The sequence below is a fragment of the Gymnogyps californianus genome, chromosome Z (genome assembly GCF_018139145.2).
Source record: "Gymnogyps californianus isolate 813 chromosome Z, ASM1813914v2, whole genome shotgun sequence".
NCBI classification, from domain to species: domain Eukaryota; kingdom Metazoa; phylum Chordata; class Aves; order Accipitriformes; family Cathartidae; genus Gymnogyps; species Gymnogyps californianus.
In genome coordinates this window covers 64,873,940-64,901,757 of record NC_059500.1, presented here as the reverse complement: position 1 = coordinate 64,901,757, position 27,818 = coordinate 64,873,940, and the positions used below count along the sequence as shown (strand labels likewise).

Here is a 27,818-nt window from a genome sequence, read left to right as displayed (position 1 = left end):
TTACACTTTTGTCTCATCTCACACCTTTGTCTGCTTCCACCAATTATTCATTCTCCTCAGTGAACTTTTCTTTCTTAGATCACTCATCTAAATTAAACTTACGTCATGAAGAAGAAATGTCCTAAAGCTTGATCCAGGAGCCCTTGTAAGGCAAACTCTCATTGTGCTTTGTGCAAATTTTTGTCTGAGGTTTGTGTCATCTCCAGACAGTGGCAAACAACAAATTCACTAACAGGGTTGTTAGCTCTCACTTTCACTTGATTAGAACTCTGTTTTCTTTAGGTTGGTTAATAAAAAGCCCAGCTTCTGATAGTTGCATCTCTCAGTGCTTTCAAAATAAGAAAATAATTCTTCAGGAAGTATCGACTGAATCAAGAACCATGAGGAAAATCCTGCAAGCTTGGGACACTTTTCTGATTTTGACACTTTTTTCACCTATGTCTACTCAATTTATCCTCATTGTTACTACAGCCATTGTTCTTATACTTCAGCCCTTTGTATGTCCAACTGATACGCAGAACGATAATTTTACTTGGGAAGTTTATTGTCACTTACGTAATATTCTACCATAACAATGCATTTTATTCTGCTAGGTCCTCACTCATACCTAGTACAATGTTTTCCTTGTTCACTGCACTGTATAGAGGGTTAATTTTTTCCCCTCGTCAGAATATTCTAGTGAACTAGATGTTTCGATGCCAAAGAGAAGAATCATGTGAAGGGAGTCTGCTAAGCTGGCTTGTGGCTACCAGTAATGTAGACGTGGGAGGGGGAGAGGGACAACCTATGGACCGCTTAACTGTTTTCAGGAAACCCTGACAAAGTATTTTTCTCCCAAGTGAATGCCTCTGGAGATTATGTGGTTAGGTTGTATTAGTTCTCCTATATTTTCTGTCTCTTTGTATTAGTGCGCAGTTTAAAGCCTTCCTATATCTATAGCCGGCTTTGCTGGATGGAAATTCCCCACTAGCAGCTCTTGATGTTGCTTCTTATCATTAGCATTGCACTTTAGGGCTGTCTGTGTTTCCTCTTCTTCTACATTCCCTCCTCTTTCAGTTCCACACCTGTGAATCCAAAGCTTTGACTTTCTCTTTGATGTCCCTCTGCTCTGACCATGAATGGCTTGACATTTTAACCATTATTTCGCTCCTTTCTGCAGGAACAAGCAAATACTATTCCCATTGCACTACTTTGGGAGGTAACTTACGTTTATAAAGCAGCACCATAAATTACTATAGGTTAAATAAAATTTGCATCCGTACTTCTGGCTTCCTCCTGGAAACCATCTTTGTGCATCATTGGGTGCTGTTTGAGTTTTATGTTACAGAATGCTGGCTGGTTTCCCAAGACTTTTGTCTTTCCTCTTATACTTCACAAACAGACACACATAGCATATTTTAATATGAAATAGACTGTAACACCAACAGGGCCACTGAAAAAAAAAAAGCAAAGATCTTTCTCTCCTTTGCTGAAATAAAGAAACATGAGCCATTTCAAGTATTTGTTGAGCAACTCATAGCAAAATTTGAACAAATAACTTGTCTGTGGACTTTTTTCCTTTATAACTTTAGTTGAGGTTATTACATTGGTAAATACATCTTTCCTTTCAAAGTCACCTTTTTGCATTTTGATTCTGAAATTCAGTATTTACTGAAAGCAAAAGCCATTCCACAGACTTTTCCCACATGGCTCTATTGGTTCAGGCTTGAAAAGTCTTGATCTTTGACTTAAGGCTTTGCTGGCAGAAGCCCTGTGTTCAGTTACAGCTATACTGGCAAAACGGAACTGTTCCTCCAGTACAATTTTTTCCCTTATGGGATTCATTTCACTGAAGTGCAGTTTTGCTCATGTTCATGTTCGGAGCACCATGGCAGTATATTATGTCATTACCTTTACTGTAACACGAGTTCAGAATTTCATCCTAGAATCAGAACAAGACAAACATAATGTTGCATTAACAGTGAGGGTGTGTCTGGTTGGAATCAGATATTAAGGCTGTATCAGAACAACACGTCCCTCCTTGTCGCAGATGCAGTGTCTGCCGTTTTAAACATGGAGAATGTCAAACTCAAGAGCAGAGACATAATGCAGCTCCTTCTATTCTGCAGCAAACATGGTGCAGTGAGAAATGTCCATAAAGCTGGCAACTTGGGTTGCTGAAGAGTTTTGCACACACAGGAGCTTTCTCCCATTGTTAAGGACTTCCAGCATCCCCACTCTGTACCCCAGACTAGGGAAAGCTGAGGAATGGAAGCACGTTCACTCTGCCTCCACTGCTGCCATGCCCTGGCTGCCAGATGGCTGCATTGGCAGTGGAGAACCAGTGCAAAAATTCAGAGCACCCTGTGGTTTCTCTGCCCTCAAGGGACAGAGATGACTGGGCCCTGTGCTGAGAACAATCCATAACACCATCTTCAGCTTTCCTCCTGCCGGGGAAACTTTGCCAGAAGTTGCCTGGATGCAGCCCAGGCACTTCACAGGATGTGCTTCTGATGGCAAACCAATATAAATTAACAACAACTCTACTGACGCCACTGTAGTTACATCGGTGAGACTCAGCCAGCTCAAAGAGCATTTGTCTTTTCCTAATCCTAGTGCTTCAGCCTCAGACACCCACTGAGACAGTGTCTCTTGCAGACTCAGAGCGACCAAGCTTGGCTTGACTTTGTGGTACTCTTGGAAAGAGAACGTGTTGTTGTTGTACAGGATACTTTGCCCTGTGGTCCTCAGAGCACTGCTGCCTCTGGTACAACTAGGGGATATGGAGTTTTTAAAATATTTATCCTCTCAGCAGCATTAGTGGGTGTTGGAAAAAGCTACCAAACGACAAAGGCAGTCATGGAGGCCTACCTCTATGGCTATCCTATGTCCCTGCCTCTCTTACCCTCTCTTTGCTCAAACAAAAAACTGCATGAAATACTGGCCAAGTCTCTCTGAGAGTTTATTTTCACTTGGAGTCTCCTATAATAAGTGCGTATGATTTACTGTGTAAATGGCTATGGCTATGACTAAAATTACTTGGCAGCTTTCCCCTGCTAGTACATTGTTGTGAGGACTGATCTCTCTGGATAAGCTGTTTATGTGCTTTGAAAAAGAGGTCATCTTTTATTCTGCAGTAGAATAAGGATTTATTCCTTAATACTATCAGAGAAATGGAAACATTTGTCTTCCAGTGCCTTTTTGTTAGGCATAAGAGATCAGGACATTTATAGATATGCAAAAAGTGTGGTGCATGTACATTACTCATCTTCTGGCATCCACTTGCGGAGTTACACATAGACTGTGTGCTGGGAAGAGGTCTGGCAATTATCCTGTACTTACCTACAGGTTTTGCCTGAGACAAATTTCTGCTAAGCTCAGTGGGAGTTCTGCAATTGATTTCCTTGGAAATTTGATTGGCATGAATAATTACATTGTCAACGGCATGTTCGTACTTGAAGGACTTACTGTTTAACAGTCAATTATTTCAGGTAAAGGCAGTTTTTCTGATGATCTGGTTATACTGATGGGTTTGTGTATCAATACTGCTGTACCATGCACAAGTCACAAAAGCAGCTTTGGCTGATGAACTGACATAAATGAAAGTCGAGAAATAGGTTACAGCTATATAGACAACTAAGTAGCACTAGGGAGCATCCCTGAGCATTGGAACTCGGTTGTCTGTTCTGTAAAATTTTTAAAATCCTCCCTGGCATGGTTTTGGGTTGGGTCAATTAACACTTTCTCCACCAGTTCCTGGACATAGTTCAGGAGCTAGCATGGGCCACAGACCATTCCCAATAAGCGGTCTGCATACAACCATCCTGTTTTAGAGAATAAGAGAGTTTAGCAGTAGGGACACAGCCTGCCCTATGATAGTTGGCCTCGGTGCCAGAGCCAAGACTCAAGCACATTTAATTTGCTATTGCAGACATTGTCACAAATGTTTAGGGCACTTTTTGGAAAAAGCTTCTGATGGTATCGGAGCAAGTTTGTTTCTTACTCAAAACTATTTGCAAACTCTCTTCCTCCTTGTTTTGCAACTTGACAGCTCACTCTGTAGAGCCCTGCTGCTATGCAATGTTCCAGCCTCCATGAGCAGCAGCTGTACCTTTGCTGGAATGACAATATTTACACGAGAAAGGGATTTCTTAAGCGTATGCTTAAAAAATGCAAATTGAATCTGTTTTTCATTTGTTTGCTAACAGTCAAAATTGTCTTTAAGGCTTAGTGACATAAAAAAAGAAGTCACTACTTTCCCTTTCTAGCTGTCTCTAGAAAGCTGTGTGAAACAAGGAGAAAACAGGTACAATTTTGCAGTGAAAGAAATCTGCTTGAAACCAACCAGTCTGTGAACCGTGCCTAGCAAATGCACCTTTTCTGGCCTAATCCAACAACAAACATGTCTGCCATGGAGAAACACCCACTAAGTTTTAAGAAGTCTTTGGAAGTCTCTCTGAATTCTTCCACCGTAGACAGCCCACAGGAAAAAAATGGGGTGCTGGGCAGAGAGAAGGAGTGCAGTGATCCCTCGGGAGAGATCCTGGCCGTGAGCCACCGCTGCCTTCCCTGGCCCTGAGCCATTACTGCCTTCCCTGGCCCCTTCCTCTGCCCTGGCTGCATGGTCCTCGAGATGCCCTGCAGCAACAGAGAGATTCGTTCGTAGAGATCCTGACATTTAAGTGTGCTCTCACCTTCCAAGTAATTACAGAGAGGCTGCCATGCTTGCTCAGCCAAACACAAACGAATAATGGCCTATGCTTTGCTTTTACAATGTGTTTAAGAGACACAGGTATTTCACTCTGCTCTCAGGAAACGGGGGAATGAAATAATTGCATTGTTGCTATGGAGCAAATATTCAGGCTCGTAATTTTTTAAAACTTTGCACTCCGAATCAACCTATAAAAAAATCATAAGCACAGCTCCACGTGGCAGAATATTATTTTTAATGGCTTCTTTTTAGTTGCCTTTTTATCCCTAGAGGTTTGCATTTCTCCACTTTAGAAGAAATCTTTGTTTGATTGTTTGTTTATTCTTTAAATGAAAGCTGATATTTTTACAGAATCATATGACTTTGGGAGCCAGAGTTTTAAGAAAGAGACAAAGAAACTTCTGGTAAAAATCATGACAACTGGCAAGGCAATGCAGGAAGACTCCAAATCCGCCCAGGCTATTTCCAAGGTACTACTAATACTATTATGATACAGTAGTATGATAGTGTATACTGTATAGTATATACTATATTTTACTAGGATTTCGATGACACCATTATCTAGAACTGTTAGAATGTCTTTACACTTTGTTCCAGTATCAGTTAACAGTTTTTTGTTACAAAGGTGTGTTTCCTTTTCATTCCAGCAATTATTGCTGGCTGCAATGAAAGGAGAGAAATACCCCGAGACACTTCTAATATAACCCTGTCTGCACCAGCTCTTAAAAATACTGCATGTGTAAAAAAATGTGACATGAGATATTCTCATTTCAAACCAGAATGATCTGTGTTTTTGACACTGATGTAGCACATTTGCACTGAAGGCGTGAACTTGAGCGGCAGGAGGTTTGAGCTTTTCAGTAGAGCGGACCTTGGTGTGGGCAAGGTCTGTCCAGTTAGATGGGTCAGACTCCACAGCCACCGTTTGTCTGATGGGAGATGAAGCACCAAACATGTGGTCTTTGAAACAGCCAGCATGGAACAATTATTTCATATGAAACATGCCTGAGAATTTGGTTTCGAATGGCAGGCAATGGTTTTTATGTGGTCCTGCTCTGTGTTTCAGCCCAGCCTGCACAAACTGTCTCTTTCCTGCAACTTCTGAAACAAGTTGCTGTGCAGTGCCTGGTCTTCCCCTTGCTGCATTTTTTAAAAATGAAATTAAACACAGGGCCCTATTCAGCCGAAAACAACCCCTGCAGCTGGTACTGCCTGATCTCTGTGAGTCGCTTGTGCTCTGAAGATATGAATACAATTCTTAAAGGAAAAATATCCCCTTTCCAGCAGCCACAGAGGAGGCTATTAGACATAATGATAATCCCACCCAGCAGAGCTGTTGTTCTGCTGTCATAGCAGAGAAAGTCATGCTTGTCCACAGTATCTATTTCTCCTGGGCCTGATAGAGCAGCAGAGAGCACTGGCTGAAAGTATTTTTTCTTGGCCAAGCTTGAGTAAGAGAAATATTAACAGATCTATTCCATGCTCTGGTATTTCAACTACCCCTTCTGGACCTAGAATATGGAGAAGTATGTGGATGGAAGAAGCAATTTATAAGGCTTCATAGCAGGACTCTCTCAAGCAGAAAAAAAGGAGGGGGTCATCCTGCACGTGTTTCCTCTGATTTCTGGGAGCAGCTTAAAGGGACAAAGAAGAGGGATTTGTGATTTGCCTCTGCCTGAGGCCAAGTGGGTTTTGTGCAGTTTTAATTTCCCCCTTTCTCAAGAGTTATTCTGCATGTTTGTGAGAGAAAGGTGGAGGTGGGAGTTAATGGTGGAATTAAATAACAAAATTTACAAAATAAAGACTCAGGGAAAGATTAAGGTATGAGGGGAACTCTGAGGATCCTGATATGAAGGGGATTCCCTTTTGTTTTTCTTTTTGAGAGACAGCTAACAAGAGACAGTGCAGAGTTATGATCCAGATCACTGCCTAGCCTGCAGGAGCTTGCATGAGTTTCGGAGATTTCCTGCTGGAAGCAGCCTGCATTGGAGTAAGTCTAGTAAAAATGCACAGCAGGTTTTACAGTAGATACCTTTAGTCTCCTAAGGCAAAATAGCAAGGGATGTAGCCCAATTTCAGACTGATTAGGATTAAAGAAGAACAAAACTAGTGTTGAAATAATACCAGTTGCAGAGGCCAAAATATACCTCTACTTCAGAAAAACAAAAGTTGAGCCTATTGTACATGAACCATCTGTGGGAGGCTGTGGTTGAAGGAAACAGATTATTTGTTCTAGATGTCCTTACTCATTTACAAATATAGTATGTGGCAGTTCAGAGCTTTTAAATTTCTTTGTTGACACATTTTTTAAGATGAGTGAACTTAGACCAAAAGGTGAGGATGCAAATATTTAGTCATTGTAGGAAAATGTTACTGGATTTTCATGCAAGTTCTGTTTCTGCTTATCTGGTGTGCAGGTGTTTTGAACATTGATACCGGAACTTGCTATGGCAAGTGAGCAAGTAAAAACATATTCATGTAATTTCATCGGGCAAGTTTTCTGCAGTAAAGTTTAGGCATAACTTAGTAAATTACGCTATATTTTAGACCACTTACTACCAATTGCACAATACAGTGTTTAACGCCACATTAAACCTGTGTGTTTTTCTTCTCTAAAGATGGCCTGAGTAATTTTTAGCAATTTGACATTTTTTTTGCATGGGAGATAGGTACATACAGCTCAACAAGAAATGTGTTTGGCTCCTTGTCTCCCTTAATCTCCAGAGAAGTAGGGCCTCAACCCTTCAGCTAATTATTCCACAACTATAGCTGTTTAAATATATTTTAACTTGTGTTTACATTATTTTATTCCCAAAGGGCTTTGGCAAGACTGTTTAAGCTGCTGATTTCTGCAACCCTGATTTAGTGACAAAATTTAAGCATGAGTTCAACATGAAGCATACACATAGTCTCAGTGAGATAAATGATAACTTTGTTTAGGGCAACAGTGCAGAGCCTATATTAAGTATGCCTTGCTCTCCAAAGATGTTAGATCCTTGATCCATGCCCACTGGCAAAACGCTGGGGCTGTTAGTGGGCATTCTTAGCATCCGTTTTCCTCATTTCACTGCCAAAATAATTGCTTTTGGAGTATTTAGGACACCACAATATCCAGCTCAGCTCAAGCAACTGCCTGGTGAAACCGCGGCCGTGGCTCACCTGTACTGCCCAGTGCAGAGCTGTTTTGAAGTCTTTGTCGACCAGAGTCAGGTCTGCTCCCTTGTGCAGCAGAGTCTGGGTGTGCTGGGGCCTGTTGTGGAAAGCAGCCCAGTGGAGTGAAGTCATTCCCTGAAAGCCACAAACCCGGAGAGCAAATAATTGTCACTCACAGGAGCACCTTTCAAGTCTCTGTAGATAAGCTAGACAGTTCTGAAACCATTCAGGACTGACAGACTCTTCCCTCTCCCTCTTGATTTGGAATAATTGGTAACAGCTTCTGAATTAGTGGAGTCAAAAGAGGGAACCAAGCAATTAGCTTTTTGGAGTTATTACAGAAAATGGATACAAATATGAATGCTTCTTTCATATGTGACTATAGCCTGTTATAAATAATCCGTGGTCAGGACCACAACGCCTGGGGGATGGTTCCTCACTGCTCAGTTTGGATCCTGTGAGAAAAGCCTGTTTTAGACTGGTGCTTTGACATGACACAGTATGATGTTTATTTTAGGTCTTATCTTGGATCCAAAATAAATATTATAAGCTAGTATTCTAGCTGGCACTAATCAGCAAGCTAAGGAACTGGCCCAGTGATGTCAACAAAAAAGTCACAATATAAACATCTCGTATTTACTGTTTAGGGAGAAAACAAAGCAAATGGTAAGCTATTGACCTGCATTTTCATTCCGTCTTAGCTGTGTTCAGTCAGTCTTGGTAGATCAGAGAATTCATGGCCTGTATTTGCACCTTCATCAGCATGGTTATACACACCTATATTTTACTCTACATCTATATTGTTAAAGATTTCGTGTATAACGTTACTCATTCAATGTGTTTCTTAAAAATTGCTAGTGTTGTTCAGGTGTGGTAACATTTTACTTTGGGCAGGTGTTGTTTACTATCTCTTATCAGGGAAAATGCATTTCAAGGGTCTTGCCTTGTTTCCAAAATATCAAAAAGCAAAAAATGTGGAGTGGAAAAGAAATTAAAACTTGACATAGAACCCCGTAAAGCCAATTGGCAACAACTCAGGTAAACTACGAGCTATAAAACATTGATGCAGACAGCTTATCAGTGCATTAATAGTGGAAGTTGTTAGCAGTGATTTTCTAACTAAAAGCTTGAATGCTCTAAAATTAATTTCTGTGACTCATCAGGTATCTTATAAGGCTTTTCAAGTCTCCAGATGGCTTAAGTATAGGTAGGTGATGACAAAATAGAGCGGTTGAACAACAGCAGTTTTGTTTTTAGTTAGGGTTTGCAAAGCTTAATCATGGGGCTTTTGGTTTTGTAAAACCAAAAATGAGGGTAAAATCCTGCCCTAACTGAAATTAATGGGAGCTCTGCCATTGACGTCAGCGGACCAAGGTTTTGACACAAGGGACTTAGTACTGTTGATGGACACTCGGTATCTGTGAGTGCTGTAAAGCGAGGCTTCAGTGAAGCGATCTCCAGCTGGGAAATGGGTCCTCACCCCTAGTCCTGGAGAGCAGGAAAAATCACTGAAAGAGGAGAAGCTACAGTGTACCAGGCCAGCTTTCTGTCATCCACTCTCAGTCTGTTGATATGGACAAAAAATCCTTGAAAAATCAACTTTCTCTCTGTTTCTACTGTGGTAACCAGCAGTCAGCTGTAACGTAAGAGCATGAGAACTGTGGGTAGGGATCAAAGATCTCTCTAGTGCAGGGACACAGCTCAGAGAGGTCAGTAGCAGATGCTTAGGGAGAAAATATAAGCAACAAGGCCTGATGATATACAGTCACCTAACATTTGGTAATCAGGCTAAAGACTTCCTGTGACATCCAGACCTTCACAGAGCAATCATGCATTTTCTGAAAAATTAATTCTTTTCATTTTCTTTAAAACTGCTGTCTGATAATTTCTGTAGGTGTCCCCATCATTTTAGATGTAAAAACCAGTTAATAATAATTCTCTTTTCATCTTTTCCATGCAATTTATGATGCCATGGACTTTTATTATATTATCCCTCTGACATAGTTGCCGAGCTGAAAGTCCTATTGTAGTTAGTTTGTTCTAGTTGTCAGCCTGCCCATGAAATGAAGCTACTCTATAACTATTACTATCTTTGTAGTCCTTTTCTGTGCCTTTTCTTGTATATGCTTTTTCAGATTACTCTTGCAGCCAACATTCAAGATGCGGGTGTACCAAGGATTCAGACAGAGCATAATGCTGCTTCCTGTTTTGTTCTCTATTTCTTTTCTAATAATTCGTACATTCCACCTGTCCTTTCGGAGCACCCAACTGAGCAAAGAGCATTGAGTTGGTTGTAGCGGCAGCTCACACATGTGGGCCTGCTGCAGTGGGCAATGGCTGTCTAGCCCACACCCATCTGATTTACGCATGGTGATACCACCCTTGAGTGGCATCTGTAGATAGACTACTGTTTGTGAGAGGAAGCATGAGAGTTTTATCAGAACTGTCAAAGCTGAAGATCCAGCAGAATATATTAAAGGTTACACAGCCAAACAATTGTGCATTTATAACAAATAAGGAGCAATAGGGGACATACAAGGAGAAAAAACAAGAAATAGCTCTGGGAAATATAGTGTGACACTTGTTTTGCCCAAATTCGAGGCTTTTTCAGGGAATGTTTCTTCACGTTGTCATTTCACAGGCTTCATAAGTAAACCCACAGAAAGCCACAGTTGTGGAAACTATGAAACCTCCAGATGTATTTCTACTGTTCATGCATTCATCAGGGTGTTTTTCTCAAGTGCAAGATGGGAAAACTGAAGTGTTTTACATAGGTCAAGAGAACAGCTCTATTAGCTGCAATCATTTGTGAGGATTCACATTTTTCAGAAAACATGAATATTCAGGGCTTAGTACTGACACTTGAACAAATATCTTCTCAGTGCGAAATGACAGTGAGCTGGACTAAAAGTTCCAAATTGCATGTAGCAGTGCTTTACAGCAAAACATTATGGCTTGAAATTATGATCCATGGTTCCATGCAATTCATTAGGAACATAATTCTACACCAGGACAAAGCATAAGTCTAGTTTAGGTTGTTGTGAGCAGGGTCTGCAAACCATCCAGTGGATAAGGAAGGTTCATGGGAAGAGGGAAAATTAACAACCCTGTGGCAGTTCTGGCACCGTGGAGAAAAGACGCATCCTTGAGCAATTGTTAGAGTGAAGAAAACCATATGAAAAGACATCCAGAGTCTCTCTTGCGTCTTGGCTTCTCTATTTGGAGAAGAACACATTTGGGAAGTTAACACTCTCCTGTGTATGCTATATATATATATATGCAGGGCACAATTCTTTAAGGATCAGAGGGTAGCATAAATTTTTGTAGCTCCGTGGCTGTTCTGTGTAATACCAGCTTTCCACTATTTTTCCTGAGAACAGTGCTTTAATGATGGGATGATTGGTAAAGGTGAAGATTTAGTCCAGTGTCTAACTTCAGAAGAATCAAAAGCAATTAATGTCTTGGCAAGTGAATTAAGAGACTGATTCAAGGTACCTCATAGTTGGCAGTATATGGAGAAGGTTTATTAGCCTGAAGGTGCATCACGTATAGTAGGAAAAATGAGATAGTGGTTTGCAGAGTTCAGCAAAAGCGTTATAGAAATTTTTGACTAGTGCATAGTCTCATCATACAATTGATAGTACAGTGGACTCTTTCTGAACAGGATGACTTGTATGCCCCCAGAGCCTGGGACTGTAGTACAAACTCACTCACCTCATTGTCCTGATGATTAATTTCACTAAGATTTGACTGCTGCAGAAGCACATTCAGAAGCCTGTGGAAGCAATGACATAATCAGTGTGCTGTACTCCTGACTAAACCTGCAAAATTGACATTTTTTGAGAAACAAAACATGCAATTTCAAGAAAAATCAGTATTAGTGATGGGTACAGGTCAGAATCTTAGGTCTGAGCTTTGTCATACTAGAAAAGCAAATAGGACTTTATGGCTTACTGTAACAACAGAAGTTTAGTGCTGGGAATTAAAAGCAGATCCACTAGGAAGAATTCTTGTCCTGATTGCCAGGCTAGAATCAGAGGGTGTAATACTATACCTGTGTGCAGCTTTTGGTAGCTTACGGATTCATTGTCATCCTATTTTATAAAGTTTTAAACAAACAGAAATGCTAATGACCAGTTTCTAAAAGGATTTTTCACTCTCCTTAACTCTTGGAGTAATGTGATGTTGTGTATGTGGTTTTGTGTGTGTGTGTGTGTGTATGCATGCATACTATATATTTACACACACACAAACCAACAGTATTTTACAAGGCCTTACAGTGTGTCTGCTGGGATAGGGCCATTGTTATGGTGTAAAATATAGCAATGCATTGATTCACATTTTATAGAATATCAGACTACAAATACTCCCCTCTGGTGGAGGGAACAGTTACAATAAAATAGTTACATGGAATATTATACAAGTGTAATAATATTTTTAACACTGCATGGATTTTGCTTTTCTTTTCCTTTTGGTATCCTCTGAAGATGTTCTGAAATCAATATAGGTTTGGCAAAGATAGTTGTGTTTTATAGTAGGATGCTAAGTGTTTGGATCATGTACATGGGTGGACCATGGAAATGAAAAGGACCATCCTGCCACAGGCTGTAACAAAGCCAAATAGCATAGATACTAGCATGGATGTACAGTTCTTATGATTTTAGGAAAAGGAAAGATATATCCTTAGTGGATGCCTAGATAAGATCTTAATGCAAATCTGTGGCTCATCTATACCTGTGAATTTGCTAGAAACCTTCAAAACGTGGACATTTAAAAGACATGCTGTTTTGCAAGGAAATTAAAAGATGATGAAGTATCAAGGAGGGAATGCTGATAAATGTATAGATAATGCACAGATAAATGTATACAACCATGTATTTATTCCAATGCATAGGAGACTGAATTAAAATCTTTTGCTGCTTTTCATCAGGACAGTCTTCAACAATTTCCAGTATGTTTTCTGGATTGAACTGTGCTCATGTGTGTGGATCAGATCAAGTTGAGAACGTTGCATGACAAATTTGTTCTTTTTTTTTTCCCCCACAGTAATAAACAACTAGATAATGTAAATTATTGAAAAGAAAGACATTTACAGTTGCTTAGGGATGATTTGGGGTGAAAAGCTTATGCATTGGTAATGCCATCTTCAGGTGCCGGAAGTCCATATTTAATATTTTTCCTAACTAGAATATCCCTAAATGGTGAAGACTGGGCAGATCCCAGTTTTTTGCTTGGACTTCAACACCATTTGTATATGGATACAAATAATTGTAGAAAAGAGGTGTTACACCTCCTTCTCTGAATCACATAACCAATGGCATAAAGGAGTCGTAGTATAGGAACCTGAAACGGATGACATTTTAGGATTGCCATGATTAGTTTGGTAAAAATTTGTAAAAGGGAAGAGACATTTTGTGGTCATTTGGCACAATGACTCACAATCTCAGAAATTCAGTATCTGAAAACAGATCTGGGTAAAAATGGACTAGTGAGCAGAAAGAAAGTGAGATAACCATAATATGCTTGTAAAACCCATCTATCACGGTTTTATAATCTGATACATGGTTCTGTAGTTTAACCCCAGATATAATCAATGAAACCAGTGTATGTGAAGGAAATCTCATTCTTTGAGTGTGAAACCTCTATCAACAACAAACTTTGGCTCACTTGTATCCTTAGACCATTATGGCAACATAAGTGCTACCACTCAAATATGTGGATATTCAGCCATGCAGCTGAGATTTCTCTGATATCTACTCTTAAAGGTATAGATCAGGAAATCCGTGGATTCTCTTTCCACCTTTCCTCTTAGGCTCTGGGGAACGCACTGAAGCACATAAATCAATTATCAAATCAATACATAAATTGGCTGATCACTGCCTCTGTCTTTGCATGTAGTCCATGGCTGCCTCCAGCATGAGGTTGTAGCAGCGGGCTGCCAGCTTTCAAACTTGGCTGAAAAAGCATTTCATAGCCGGCAGTGTATATACCTTTTTGGCAACGTCATGGGATTCAAGAGAGTGACAATGACCATGATGGAAAAGCCTGCCCCTCAGTGTTCCAGGCGTGTCGTCTGGGCATGGGGCAAACCCAGTGAGAGGAAAAGGAATTGAGCAACTGGTAAACTCCTGTGCAGAGCAAAGGTCTGCCTGTATCCATGGAGAATGTGAAAAACGTTCAGGGAACCCTGTGTGCTGCTGGTAACATAGATTACTGTTTCCTTTCAAGTAGCAGCATGTGCAGTGTTGTACAAACGTTGTCTTCTTTCTGTGGAGGCTTTGTTTAATGATAGTGACGTGTACTTTTGCAGAAACCTCAAACTGTTCTCTCCAAGTGATGCATGAAAAGCGATGATAATGTGGAAAATGAATAAAGCTGTTAAAAAAGGCTGGAGAGCAAGATCAGCGGAAACGCACAGAGGTCTGGGCTGGTCTGATATGGTGACAGCAGCAAAACTGTTAAGTCACATGAACATTTTGCATGTACTGAATGTTTTACCTGTCTTTAATGTCTTCCTATTCCTCCAGACATTATTTACTTAGGAGTGGTTTTTTAGTGAATTTATTCAGATGTACAAATCAAAATTTGTTAAACCTTCCTATTATCACAGGCTGGAATGAGACAGAGGATCTTTCTTAAGACTTCTTGTGAAGAGACTCTGTAGGTGTTACTCCACCTTCAGTAAAAGTAGTTAAAAATGAGCCAGTCCACCGAACCTCAGCTTCCCCTTTACAGTAGGGGCTCTCAGAGAGGTTGTCATGTGGAAAACTTTTCTAACATTTGCTGTGCTACTCGGAGGAGAAGTCCAGAGAAGGAGCTTCTTGTAATATTTCTCGTGGGGAGGCGGCAGAAAGGTAATTGGTCAGGGGAAACCCAGGATTTCAACCTCCATTATAATTTTTTTTTTCCTTCCTGCTGTTGTGATCTTAAAGCAGGCTCCTCACCTTACTTGGCCATATATCTCTTTTACACAAGTGTTGTACAATGCTTTTCCTCCTCTCTGCCCCCTTTATGATAACCACTAAACAAAGGAGCAAGTCACAAGTGTAACTGTCACAGCTAACCTTCCTGACTCGGGCTCCCTTTTGGGCCGGGTAGCTTGTATTGGTGACTACCTGTTGAGATTCAACCAGCAAATGCTATTGGAGCCTGGGACATACCTCACGTCAGGCTCTGCGGTAGCAGCGTGTAGTGGTAACCTCCCGTTTTTGTCGGGTATGTTTTGCTTAGCACCGTTTCTGAGCAGGCTGACACAGCCTTCCAGCCAGCCCTAAAAAAGAAATTAGAGCATGTCAAAGAGGAAAGTGAAATGCATCAGGCCAGATCTTTGCTTGGTGGTTCTGGCATCCGTGTGTGACTGTAGCTGTTTCTGCCAGCAGAGGAACTGATCTTTTGTTTCCCTAAGAGAGGTCTCTCATCACTGAGACCGGTTCCCCTTTGGAGTCCAAGTCTCAGACTAGCTCAGTCATTCATTTCTGTGATAAGGTGTTTTCTTTACACTGCATTTTGGTTTTTCTGCAGCTGCGGCAAGTACTGACTGAGTAAACAGTGATTAAAAACCTCCTAATTCCTGTATCACTAGGAAATGCTACACATATTCCTGCATGTGGATTTAATTATGCTAGGTTAAACCAAGAACATGAGCACTTGTCTCATTTCCTTTATGAGATTTTAGCAGGGATGGCAAATCAATAGTAAAAAGCCTTAGAGTGTGGTCTTATAAACGTTGTTGCAGAAGTTTGAATTAGTGACAATGTTAGACTGAAAACAGCACCAAAACAGATGGGATGAATCAGTTGTTGGACTAAAAGCTTCTATTGATCACCTCAACAAAAAAGCAAGTAAACAATCTGGTTGTGACTGCATCAATCTTTCAGCATATACTTAAGTCCAAGGGAAATGAAGCATGTGTTTAAGTGTTTTGTTCAAACCTCTGCAGGCAATCGATAAAGACTGTTTCCTCCTGTATGAGCTACATCAGATCGGCATTACCAGCATTTATAGGGAAGAGGCGTGGAATGATGGAATCAGAACATCCCTGTTGCAGCTCCCAGTGGAAGTACGAGACCACCAAATTCTGCATGCAATTGTGGCTGTGGAGCTCTGCTGAATTCAGTTCTCTGGACAGACATCACAGCCAAATGCTCTCTAGACCTCCGATTATATCCATCACAGAAACAGAAATGGAAACTTCGAACTCTAGGTGGTTTAAATCTTTTCCAGTCATTTCTTTTTTAGCAAAGAATATTTCTTCCCCTCTGGGAAAAGAGGAAGGAAAAAAGGAGCATGACACTAATTATGGGATTTTTTAAAATATCTGGCAGAGGAAATGTTTATTCTCAAGCAACTGGGGCATGCTCCTTGCACTGAATAAGATTGCCTGTTTTGCTATTTTCTACACTTACTTTCTGGCTGAATATTGCATAGCTGAGCAGAAGCATTGTTTTGTCCTGAATTTGCAGGAAGAAACTAGATGCAAGGGATGTGATTTAATTAGGCTGCCATGGTATCTGTTTAATTGGACTGGCAGTCATCCAGCCATAACTCATACTATGCAGTATGGGTGAACATTCCTTCCTCTTTTCTGTCCAGCTAATAACAGAAGTCCATGGTCAACCCCTCAGCCCAACTAACTTAGTCCCCATCCTCTCTCTGAATCCTGAATTCCCTCCAGTGAAGTGTAGAAGACTAAGGAGAAGAGGACCATCCTTGTGTGCTTCAGACAGACAGCACCACATCTCCTTTCCCAAACTTCTCAACGGGATGTCTGCCCCTACTATCACTTGCATGTGGGTTGATTGGGGGATTGGATTGCTTATGATCTGAGTACCTGCACTGGCACCTGCAGCACCTTGAACTTAAGTTCTTAACCTGGCCATCCAAGGTCCAGCACTATAGTGAAAAAAAGCAATGCCCTGGCTCATGTGGTGTGCAGGAAAACATGCCTGCTAACCCCCAGAATTTGAGATAGGAATGCCCTCTCTGGAGCATAAAAATCTGCTGCTGACAGTGGGAGGGGAGAAGTTAATCTGCATATTAAGAACAAGAGGGGACTTTCCAGTGCACAGAAACAAGTGGCTTTCTTGAAACCACACAGAGGACCCTGGATCTAGTGAGATCCCCATACCATGCACTGATTTTACAACCTGAAAGAGAAAGGATGCTCTGACAGGAGTCCTGATCCTTTTCTAATAATCTTTGCTTCCAGCTTTGCATTATAGTAAAGTTTACAATTTCACTGTTGTCTAGAACCAAATATTTTGTATTTTTTTTCTTTCTGTAGTATAAACAGAAATCTTATTTGGTCTGCACATTTAGTCCCTTCACTCCATCTATCTTTCCATCCTTCTCCCCCAAGTCTTGGTACCAGATAAGTTGCCAGAGATAAACTGGTACGTCCACAAGCATCTTGAGTATTAATATTGGCTCCCATCTTCAGCAGAAGCTTCACTGTATCAACCTGGCGTCCTGACACAGCATGCATCAAAGGTGTGCAACCTGGGGAAGAAAGTCAAACGTTCTTTTACAATTTTTGTTTTGTCAAAGCCATAAGATAGAGATATTTTCTTATTTGCTAATGTTAGCACTGGCAAATTAACAAATCCTTTCTCTGACAACTGTCCAACAGTTGTACTCAGCTTTTTGTAGGCAGGAAGTAACTGCTATGCCAGTTACTGACCACTGATTTTAAAAAGAGCATGACTTCATTAGCAAAAGCCTTGCCTCATTAACTCTACTTCTGGAGGGGAAAGTGTTTTTCTGTTGACAAGCTCCAAATATGAACTGTTGGCTTTGTACACCATTTTGGAGGCTGATATTCTTCAGAGTGACTAGTAGCCAGATGGTGCTTGGCTAATTTTCTCAGACCCCAGCTTCATTCTGTCTCTATGTATTCAAAAGATGTATGAAATCAAGCCCTGTCCTGTGCAAAGGTGTATGTGTGTGGGTTGATGCTTTATGTAGACAACAACTTATTTTAAAGACTGGATTTGCTCTAGAATATTTTCTTTTCTGTTGTCATAAGAACTTTTTTTATATTCTGCAAACAATTTCTGTGCTGGAAAAAACCTGAAATCTACACTCAAACCTAATACTCAAATTTCATCATGAAGTATTATGCTATCTTTTAATTGCTTGCTCTTCCTTCCATTAACTGCTGAATAACAGCAAGAGATTTTCCTGCAGAATCTGACAAAGCAATTTAGAATGACTAAGCTGGGAATAAATATGAATATTAGAAACTATAAGACTACTAGAAACTTCAGACACAACTGAAGAATAATTATTCTTACTGGATTCAATGAGACCACTGAGCAAATGCGTGCTACTCAACCTGAGGTTATGCAGACTCTGCCATATGTGCAGGATATGTTTTGTCTTGCGAGACTGGTCTTTAGTTACATTTGTACATACAACCTAGTAAACAAGTTTATTCTGGAGCTGAAATACTTCGGTTTGCTGATCAGTCTGTCTCCACCTACTGCCCTTCATACCTAGTCCCTTTCCCATTAAAGATCAGGACTGAGAGCATTTTAGCTTGATTAAGCATTTTCCATACTGATCAATAAAGATAACAGTTAGGATGTCTGGTTTAAAGCGTCGGAAAAATTGGTAACTTGGTAAAAGCTGGTAAAGATTAGAATAGACAGTGTTCATATGGACCCTTTAAAAGAAACTGTAATAAAAAAATACTTTTGAATAAACAAAGTCTTCCTTGAGAGAAGCTTTGAGAGATCTGTGGCTCTAATTCACTTGGGAAATAGATACATATAACACCCAGCCAATGGACAGCACTTTGTAATAACATCAAATAGTAACCTGAACATAAAATGAAAAGGAGCACAGTCTCACAGATAAAACAGATTGTACAACCAACCCTTTGGCAAACAATTACATGACAAAATCATTCAAACTGTCTGTACACATACTTTTTAAGTGCAAAAGACTGGAACCCTCTACTCTAGAGATGTGCAGAATGTATAGCATCTGGCTTTGATAAAAAATACTCTTTTTCCTTCCCTGAAATGACAACGATTTCTCAGCATCTCCCTAAAGAAGATAAAATAGATTCATGATAAAGTACTGACCGATTATAGCAAAACAACTTATTTGTATCCATATTAAAAATCTGACAATTATAGGGTGAAAGAAGTATGCAAACTGAGCATTTCCAGTGGGTGTTCCAAAGAATAACTCAAATTTCCCATATTCTGCTACTAAATAGAATTTGCTGAACACAAAAATCAGGATAAAAAATGGAAAATCTAATTGCAAGCTGAAGCAACTAATCCCCTGAGAACAAGCTCAGCCTTCATTTACCCTCGCTGTCACAGCACTCCAGGATGGAAGGATCTTCTCGAATCACTGCAGTTAGTGTATTCACATCGCCATTAGCTGCTGCTTGGTAAACCACTGTCAAGTCAATCTCTTCTGCTGCATCACCTGCAGGGGAGGAGTATGTCCGTGAGTAAGTGGAGAGCAAGTACAAATGATTAACAGTGAAAATAATGACACTTATTTCACTGAGTTTTTATGACTGTATAACTCAAGGTGGAACAAAGTGTATCTAAACAGCACTGTGGTTTTTGTTAGTCATCTGAAACTTGTTTTTCATCGTAACTTCTTCCAAAAACTGTCAGACATAGACACTGAGAGGACATAAGAAAACTTCTGGAAAGTTTCCACCTCTTATAAGAAATCATACTAACATTAATTTAACATGACTTGAGAAACAATGAAGTAATAACTGAACTAGCTCATAATATTGCTGGCTACACCTTTATGAGATAGGATGAAATCAGGACACAGGTGTTTTCAGTTTCAGGGTTATCCTTGCACCAGTCAGAAGACTGAGGCTTTTCACTTCCTTTCCCTGCGGTGTCCAGGGGAATTCTCTTCTCAGGAGGGTGAACTCCTGGCAGCAGTGGTTTGTGTTAATAATTCCTGCAAAAAGGAAAGGTGGACTATTGCTTGGAACCCAGGAGAGGTTTATTTTGTTTGACAATTACAGTATGAGGTATTATTAAAGCAGATGCCTTGCAGGACCTGTTCCTGAACACTCCTCAGATTTTTGTTTCTAGAGAAATTAATGTGATGATCCTCTCTTTGCTTCTTCACTTGTAACTTCCTTTCAGACTGGTCATCCCATGCTCCACATGCCTACACCTCCTTTGGCTTCAAGTGGACTATTAATCTGTTAACTCCAGGAGTCAAAAGAGTTGATTTTTTGGTGCAGGGTCAAATGTAATGTAATGGTAAGATGCTGTAAATATGTATTGTTGGTAAGCCACAGTCTCATGTTTAATTTTAAAAAGAGTTTCTGATCTCTATTAACTTAAAAAGAAGTACAGCTGCAGTGAGCTGTGCTGTTCACTGTGGCTGAGGGTCAGAGCTACAGAGCGTAACATTTGTCCAGCCGCTGCACTACCTTGTTATCAGGAGAACGTAAAACTGATGCCTAAATCATACTAGAGAGTTGATCAAAGGAAAGACAGATTAGGTGACTGGTGACTTATCCTCACTGTCGTGTCTTCTGGAGATAGCATAAGTATGTAAAATGTGCAGAAAAAAGGGAGATGGTTTAGAGAGAATTTGAAAAGTTAGTGAAAAGTCTTTTTTATAATCACATAATACGTTATTATTAACACATTGATATAAATTGTATTTTAAACACTGTCATATATATTTTTGAGTGATAAAAGATCTTTAAAGATAATTTTAAAGTATTAGCCATACTATTCACATTGTGATCAGATGTTGTTGCAGCTGAACCTGCATGAGCTCCACGCTGGGGTTTACAGCCCAGTGAAATTCCCCACATGTGACCTTCTCTCCCTGGGATGCAATCACCACTCTCGACTTCAAAACTTGGCTGCCATGGAAACGCAATCAGCTCTTACCCTGGGAAAGGTTAGTCTGTCAAAGCTGGAGCTCTGGTTGTGGGCTTGGGAAAACTAGAAAGCTGATGTTAAATCTGCCTGCACCAGTGCACAGATTCCCTCTCCATCACTACTCAGCTGAAGAGAATTTAATTTCTTTTCTTTCTTCTAGCTGGTCTTTTAAATTACACATTTGATAAAATTTGTAAATTTAAAATGTTAACTTGATTATTATTCTATTGGGGAGTCTGTTGCTGAGGGAACTGTTCATTTGGCTCAGAAGCTTTGACCTGTGTGCTTGGGAGATCAGGAGAGACTAAGAGTCATTGCCTCTGGAGAGTCATCATCAGTGACTAGTATATGAAAAAAGAAGTGACTTTACCATAGGGCCTGTTAATCAGATTTCCTTATCATGCCAGATCTGCAGACTGTTCTCACAATCGGTAAACTCAGCAAAGACATGTTACTAACAAGCTCAGGTCTGAGCTAGTCCCTTACTCAAAGAGGGTTGTAGTATGGGCTGGGCAGAAGGCAAGGAGACAGGGCAGAGGTTCATCGCTTGTGTTGCTCCTCTTGGCCAGTCTCTGGAGGTACACAGGAGGTGCCAGCCACAAGCACTGACACAGCTCCTCTCACAGCTACATGTGCTGGTTATTATATGGGAATGGTACAGAGAAGATGCTGCTGGCATTGGGAAAGAAACCATTAGATGTACTGAGACAGACAGTGCATCAAAGGGGCCCTCACCTCCTTTTATGCATTACACATGTAAATTTTGTACTTTTTGCCCTTTAGCCTTGTAAGTACTGTTAAATTTTCCTGCTGTGAGTCAGGAGCAGAGCAATCCAGCCACAACAGGAAACTCTCCATCTCCTGAGCAGAGCAGTTGCTTACCCAGAGGGCAGGATGGCAGGAAGATGAGGACATGGATGCACACCTGCATGTGGGTCTCTGACTTCCTCTGCCCTTTTTCATCTAACTAAAACCAAAACCACCACCTCCCCTGTGCCTTTGCTTGTGCTGGGCTGAATCTGATTTCCCCAGAGCAATTATCCTCCTGTATGAGGAGAGGAAGCAAAACTCTGAATGGATGGATGGATGGATGGATGGATGGATGGATGGATGGATAGATGAATGAAGAAGTTTTCCCCATGCCTGCTCTTACAGAACACAGGCTCCACTCCCGTTAAGGGATGGTGGCATGAAGCCACATCCAAGATTCACACTTCCCCACCCATGAGTCCTAGCTGTCAGAGCAAGGAGAGACAGGGGGACCACACTGTCACCCTGCTGGTGAGGGAGACTGGGCCAGGAGGAATTGATGAGTGCCCATATTGTGCAACTGATATAAAGTAGACTGACACTAATTCCATTTCTGTAGGGTGACATGATTTCAAGTGGGGTGTCTTTAACATGACCTATATAGCTTTAGGTGGGGGTCGAGGAGGAAGACAGATGCGTGGTCTTCTGATGCTTCACATGACAGGGAGCAGGAAATGCCAGGAGGGCTTGGATGTCATTTATGCTGAATGCATTTGGCTCCAGGTGACACAACATCTCCCACTTCATCTTCCTCCAGCTTACCCTGTCAAGGAATGAGGGGGCATGAGCACAAAGCTTGTAGGCCATTTCTTTTTGCAGATACCTTCCTGGGCAGAAGAGGAATGGTTCAAAGAGTGGGTGTTTTGCAGAAGGCGACAGTGAGGTACTGAGCGCTTCTGCCCCTTCTGTGAGCTTACCCTGCTGGGGAGCTCAGCTGTGGCTGGGGCACCAGCACCATGAGGGATAAAGGGATTGTGAACAGCCAAATGCCTGACCCTCTATCTTCAAATGTGTTAGCGTTACTTCATTTATTATCTTGCAGTTCTGTAAATGCCAGTGAGTATTGGTGCCATTTCAGATACATTTTGCATTTCATTTTGGAAAATTGCTGTGCTACTGGTGAAAGGAAGCTGTCAGTCAGCTTCAAGAAGGCAGAAGGTCCTACTAAGAGCCTGTGTACGGAGCAACGGTAGGGAGAAACTGGAGGCTGGCACAACAGTGGCGTAGAAAGGTCTGGAAGAATCTTAGTGAGCAAAGACCAAATGACATACAGGGTTGTGACATCTTCTTTTGTAGCTAAAATCCTCAGAAAGAAAGTTAAAAGCCAATCAATCTGAAATAAGCTGCAGTGTTTTAAAAGCATGTCATTTCTTTAAGACAAAGTAATTGTGTTTTGGTCAGAAAAGGGGGTATATAAAGAAACATGCAGAATGATCACAGGATTCAGAGCAATGAAATTACATTGCTTGTGACATTAATTCTCCTCTGACTCTCCTGTGAAGAATGCATGTTTTACATGATTTGCGATGTCAGCTGATGTGTTTTATGAAGTGCACGTTAGATGTAAGTGCATGCTTTCTCCTGCATTGGATTTTTAAGGTCTAAATAAATTTGCTGCAGCTTAGTGTATATGGTCTTGACAATGACTGATTTAGACCTTGCTAAAACACTAAGTTTTGAAAACTGAAGGCTGGATAACAGGATAATTTATGTTCATTGTGAAGAAGAAATATTTATGTATATAATTTACTCCTCTCTTTCCTGTAAACCTTCTTGTCTCCACCAGTAGCCAAACGCCTTATATGATTTCCCACAGCTTGTCGGCAGGACACAACACTAGGTGGTTTATTTGATTTCAGCATGTCGGTGTCAAGGGTCAGTGGGAGGTGGATGAGTGCAGTTTTTGGAAATTGTAACTCGCTCTTTAATATTATGGATTTATTGATTGCTTAACAAAGTCATAATCCTTGTGTGTGCCTGGCTGTGAAAGTACCGGTCCAAGCCTTTGTCTAGCTTCTCTGTTTAAATGGTAAACATTTGAAGCCAGGTACAGCACACATTTAAATGGCACCAAGCAGTATTAGGAGGGGAGGTGTTTTTGATGTTGCTTAGCTTCTTCGAGTCCCACATTGCTACTACCGTTACTATTGATAAGTATTATAAGATATTAATGAGCAGTACCATAGGAAGTGTTGCAAAGAGACAGTATGATTTCCAAGGCTGGACGGCTGTTTTTTTGATCTGTAGCTGAGATAGTTTTCTGATGTGTGGGGTGGAGAAAGGGTTTGTAGGGGGGGTTGGATTATTTTATTGGACCAACAGATATTGATCTGGTGTGTTTGAAAGCTAGTCTGTATTCTTCCATTGTTATAAATTGCTCCAACGAAAGATATTCCCCTTCTCCTTGCAAAAAAAAATTATGTCTGCTTGTATCAGTAATGTGCCAAGACATTAACATGCTATTTAGATAAAATCCACCATATACTGTAAATTTTGAACAGAGCTTTCTTTGCATGATAACTGATGGGTTCAGTGTCCCATTACTGTGTGTTGTCTGCTACTGCTCCCCATCTGCCTCCCACGCAGCTAGCGGGGAAAGCAAACGGTAAGTCATGAGTGATCTAATGAGCCAGCATCCCTGCAGTGGTGGTGGAGGGGAGATGATGAATTTATCTGGAGGGGACCCTCTTGCTGGGGAGCTGATGTGAGTGGAGTGTGACATGGGGCTGGAGGTGATGCTGGACAGGAATAAGTATGGGTCAGTGTGGAGAGTGGCCTGGCAGGAGGAGTGGCTGCAGAATAGGAGCAAGGGGAGGTACAGGCAGATGTTGCCTCCCAGCTCTCTCACTTTATCCAGATAAGGTGGTTTAGGTCAGTGGTCTCCTGCATTGCTGTCTGTGCCCTTATCCATCTGGAGACTTGACTTCTCCTTCCCCAGCCCTGGTCATGTTTCAGCCTCATTCCCAGCACCACTTCCATCAGCTCCCTGGCAGCCATCCCCACGGCACTGAATGTGCAGGGTTTCCCCTCTCCCTCTCCAGTCTGAGCGCTGCTGGGTCGGCGTGTGGCACAGAGTGTACTCATAGTGCCTGCAGAAGGAGAGCTTGAGAATGGCTCTTTGGAGCTGCAGAAGCTCAGTCAGCCCCACACCTCTGTCCTGTTGGGGAAAATGCTCCTTACATCATTCGCACGTGACGTAGGAGCACCTGTCTCTATTCCTGCAGTACAGATCCCCCTTCTCCCGGTGCAGTTCCCTTCCTCCTTTATCCTTGCTGGTAGTATTTTTTGTCTCTTGTCACTCAGTTTTGCTTGATGGCTTCCCACTCTTCCCCGTCTACTCAGGGTGGGGTCCTGGCTGGGCTGGTGTAGACCAGCATTCTCAAGACTTGCTTCAGGCTTTGAGTGCTGCTGTGGCTGAAAGGCAGCCATAAGCCCACTGCTTTACATGGAGCGTATTTACTTTGGGTTCACCAAAGAAGCATAGGCAAGCACAAAAGTACAACCTGTGGGACCCGGCCACCCAAAAGGCACCGCAGCGTCTGTCTTCCTCCTGCACTTCATCTTTTTTCTACAGTCAGCACCTTCATTGTGCGGCCAGCACGGCCATGTCAGCTTGGACACTTTGCAGGTGTGCGCTGGAAACTGTGGCCACTGCACACAAATTATTTGGCAAGCTGACTTAAAGAGAAATTTGTTGCAACACGGATGATCAAACAATGACAGCTTCCTGCTTTGGGAGTATAAAAGGAATGCTACTACATTCGTTATAGTGGATTAAGCTGTAAGACATAAAAGCTTGTATTGGCAAATAAAGACATGAAATTCAACCATTTAACTTAAAAACAGACAACAAAGAGACATTTGTATTTCCATAGCAACCTTACCATGTAGAAAATCTTCATGTTGGGGCTTTTAAAGATATCTTAAATTCACAATTATGGCAATACTTACCTATACAGCTAAGATTTGCTGAAGCAAAATCGATCACTGGTTAGCATTTAGTCCTTTTAATGTATACAAACTAGTAGACTTATAAAAACCAGCTTTTCTTAAATTTGCACTCCATTTAAAACTGCTTTGTTTGCTAATATTGCAATTGTTTTTTTATATATATCCATAAGAGGACCAATATATAATGTAAACAATAAATATATACATACATCTCAATGCTAAGCATAAAAGCAATCAGATGCTGTTGCTATTCTGCTGAAAAATTTTATTTTTAAAAATCACTGTAGCAATAAGCTGAAATGTCCATGTCTGAAACTGATGGAAGAAATTCCTTCATGTGTAACTAAAATAAATTTCTATAAGACCTGATCTTTTCCAAAAATTCTTACTATTCATTCTGTCAAGTAATCTTAGCACATTTGCATGGGAGGCATGGGAGGACCAGAGGATTTTGAAATTAGTAGCAAGTGACTTACCTTTGTGCTGATCAAACACTGATGAGGAACTGAAATCCATTGTGGTCTGTCTCATTATTTACAACCAGACCTGACAAATGCCATCTCCAGGGTTTTCAGGGAAGAATCCCATATATTACAGTAAACAATGCAACGATAGCTGTCGCCAATCTTCTTGTCAGAGAATTAAACTTGCTTTACGGCTGCAGGTTGTTGTCAAGGCAAGGACATTATCGCTAGCCCGGTGGGAATGGTGTATTCTGTTTGTTATGGACCCTCTTAAAATTACATCCCTGGAAGCTTAACTGAGCTTCTGAAAAACGTCTTAGCTTCAGCGAGTGGAACTGCCTATGAGCAGCTCAGAGAGATGGCTGCAGCTCATCCAGCCTCAGCAGCCGAGCGCTGACTGTAGACAAACAAGCCTCCGAGGGTGAGTGGGACTTGGCTGGCAGACAGAGCATGTGCAGAGCTGCTAGTGCAGGTTGGGTGCAGACATCCTCGCTGTGCTGGCTGAGCAGCATGCGTTCCACTCACGGGCAGCCCTGCAGGCAGGCTGCCTGTACCACTGTGCTGTCAGCATGTGTCTGAGGGTAGTTTGTGAAATGATGTTTTCAGAGACTACCTATTTCCTAATTTAACTGCTGCGTGGAGAACACAAATTAGCAAGCCCTTTCTACCTCAGTTTAGTACTACCCAACTACAGTTAGTTAAAGTACGATGTTTAATGAAGGGATAATACCTGAGAGCACATTACCATGGCTGAAGTGGATAGTGATAGCTTCAACAGAATAGTGCAACAGGTATAATAGTTCACAGCGGATGCTCCAAACCCAGTGTCTGCCAAACCAACAGTAGATCCACGTCTTCATGCTGTTTTTTGGACTAGGCCTCTGCCTCCCTAAGTTGGGAATTCAGACTCTGTACTGTAAAGGGGAGGGAATGCTGGTGAGGTTTGCTTTTTGCTGGGTTGTTTCCGTGGAAGAAATAACAATAAATGGGCTGACTTGGAATTTACCTAGAGCAATAGATCACCAGCAGTGCCTAGGGGCTGGTGGACGGGAGGGATATAACAAATTTTCTTAGCACTGGTGCACTGGAAGAGACACATCACTACTGCTAAATAAGGCAAACTAATATATGAAAATTAGGAAAGGCAACACACTTTTGGCCTAAAAGTGCAGATAGGACCTACACTAAAGCTATGCCTAAGTTTGGTCAGCCTAAGAAGCCCCTAGACTTTATTCACTGTATTTATTCTATTCTGGTGTTTTGACCAGATCCCGTGACTACAATGGATGCTAGAGACATAATGTACATGTGGACACTGCAGGAGTTTTATCTAGAGCTGATTCACATCCCAAGCGTCTGCTTCTGAACCTAAATCCAAACGATGTGTTTGGAAAAAGGTAGTATGGCCCAGGAAGCAATACAGCCTCAACAGCTTGAAACAAAAGACCAGAGCTGAAATTGTCCAAAAGTGTGATCTGCTCAAGGGTCCTTAACTGTGGAGAGGCATGTGGTGGGACTGTGGAGCCAGAGATTGGCTCTGTTTCTTTTCTCTACTGCTGACTGGTTTGTGCTTTGGCTCATCTCAGGCCTTTTTTATATTGAGGAGGGATCCACCCTGTGGCAAGTGCTGTCAATGCAATCTGGCAGCAGAGTATTAGTTATGCAGATGGTCAGCTCCTGACTGGCATCTCCTTGCCCGGAGGGTGGCTCAGGGGGTGGCACCGGCAGGTGACAGTCCAGTCCGTCCAGCCTAACACCCTGGCTCTGCTGAAGGAGCTGCCACTGGTGCTGTCTTCATGGAGGAGGCACTGGAGCTGGAGACATGTCTGTGGTCAGGCATTTGGAACTGCAAATTATCAC

The 27,818-nt window shown here is 41.4% G+C and overlaps 1 protein-coding gene across 1 annotated transcript in view; it reads right to left on the bottom strand.

Moving 5' to 3' along the window:
- The window catches only part of ANKRD55 (ankyrin repeat domain 55), a 47,224-nt gene extending 21,214 nt beyond the window's left edge, over positions 1-26,010 (bottom strand). Inside the window, exons 1-6 of the mRNA XM_050913465.1 lie at positions 25,961-26,010; positions 19,163-19,293; positions 17,211-17,341; positions 15,004-15,113; positions 11,558-11,618; positions 7,850-7,978 (exon numbers count right to left, since the gene is read on the bottom strand). Coding sequence (XP_050769422.1) covers positions 7,850-7,978; positions 11,558-11,618; positions 15,004-15,113; positions 17,211-17,341; positions 19,163-19,293; positions 25,961-26,010 — 612 coding nt within the window. The remainder of the gene's footprint in view (positions 1-7,849; positions 7,979-11,557; positions 11,619-15,003; positions 15,114-17,210; positions 17,342-19,162; positions 19,294-25,960) is intronic.
- Between the last annotated feature and the right edge of the window lie 1,808 nt (positions 26,011-27,818).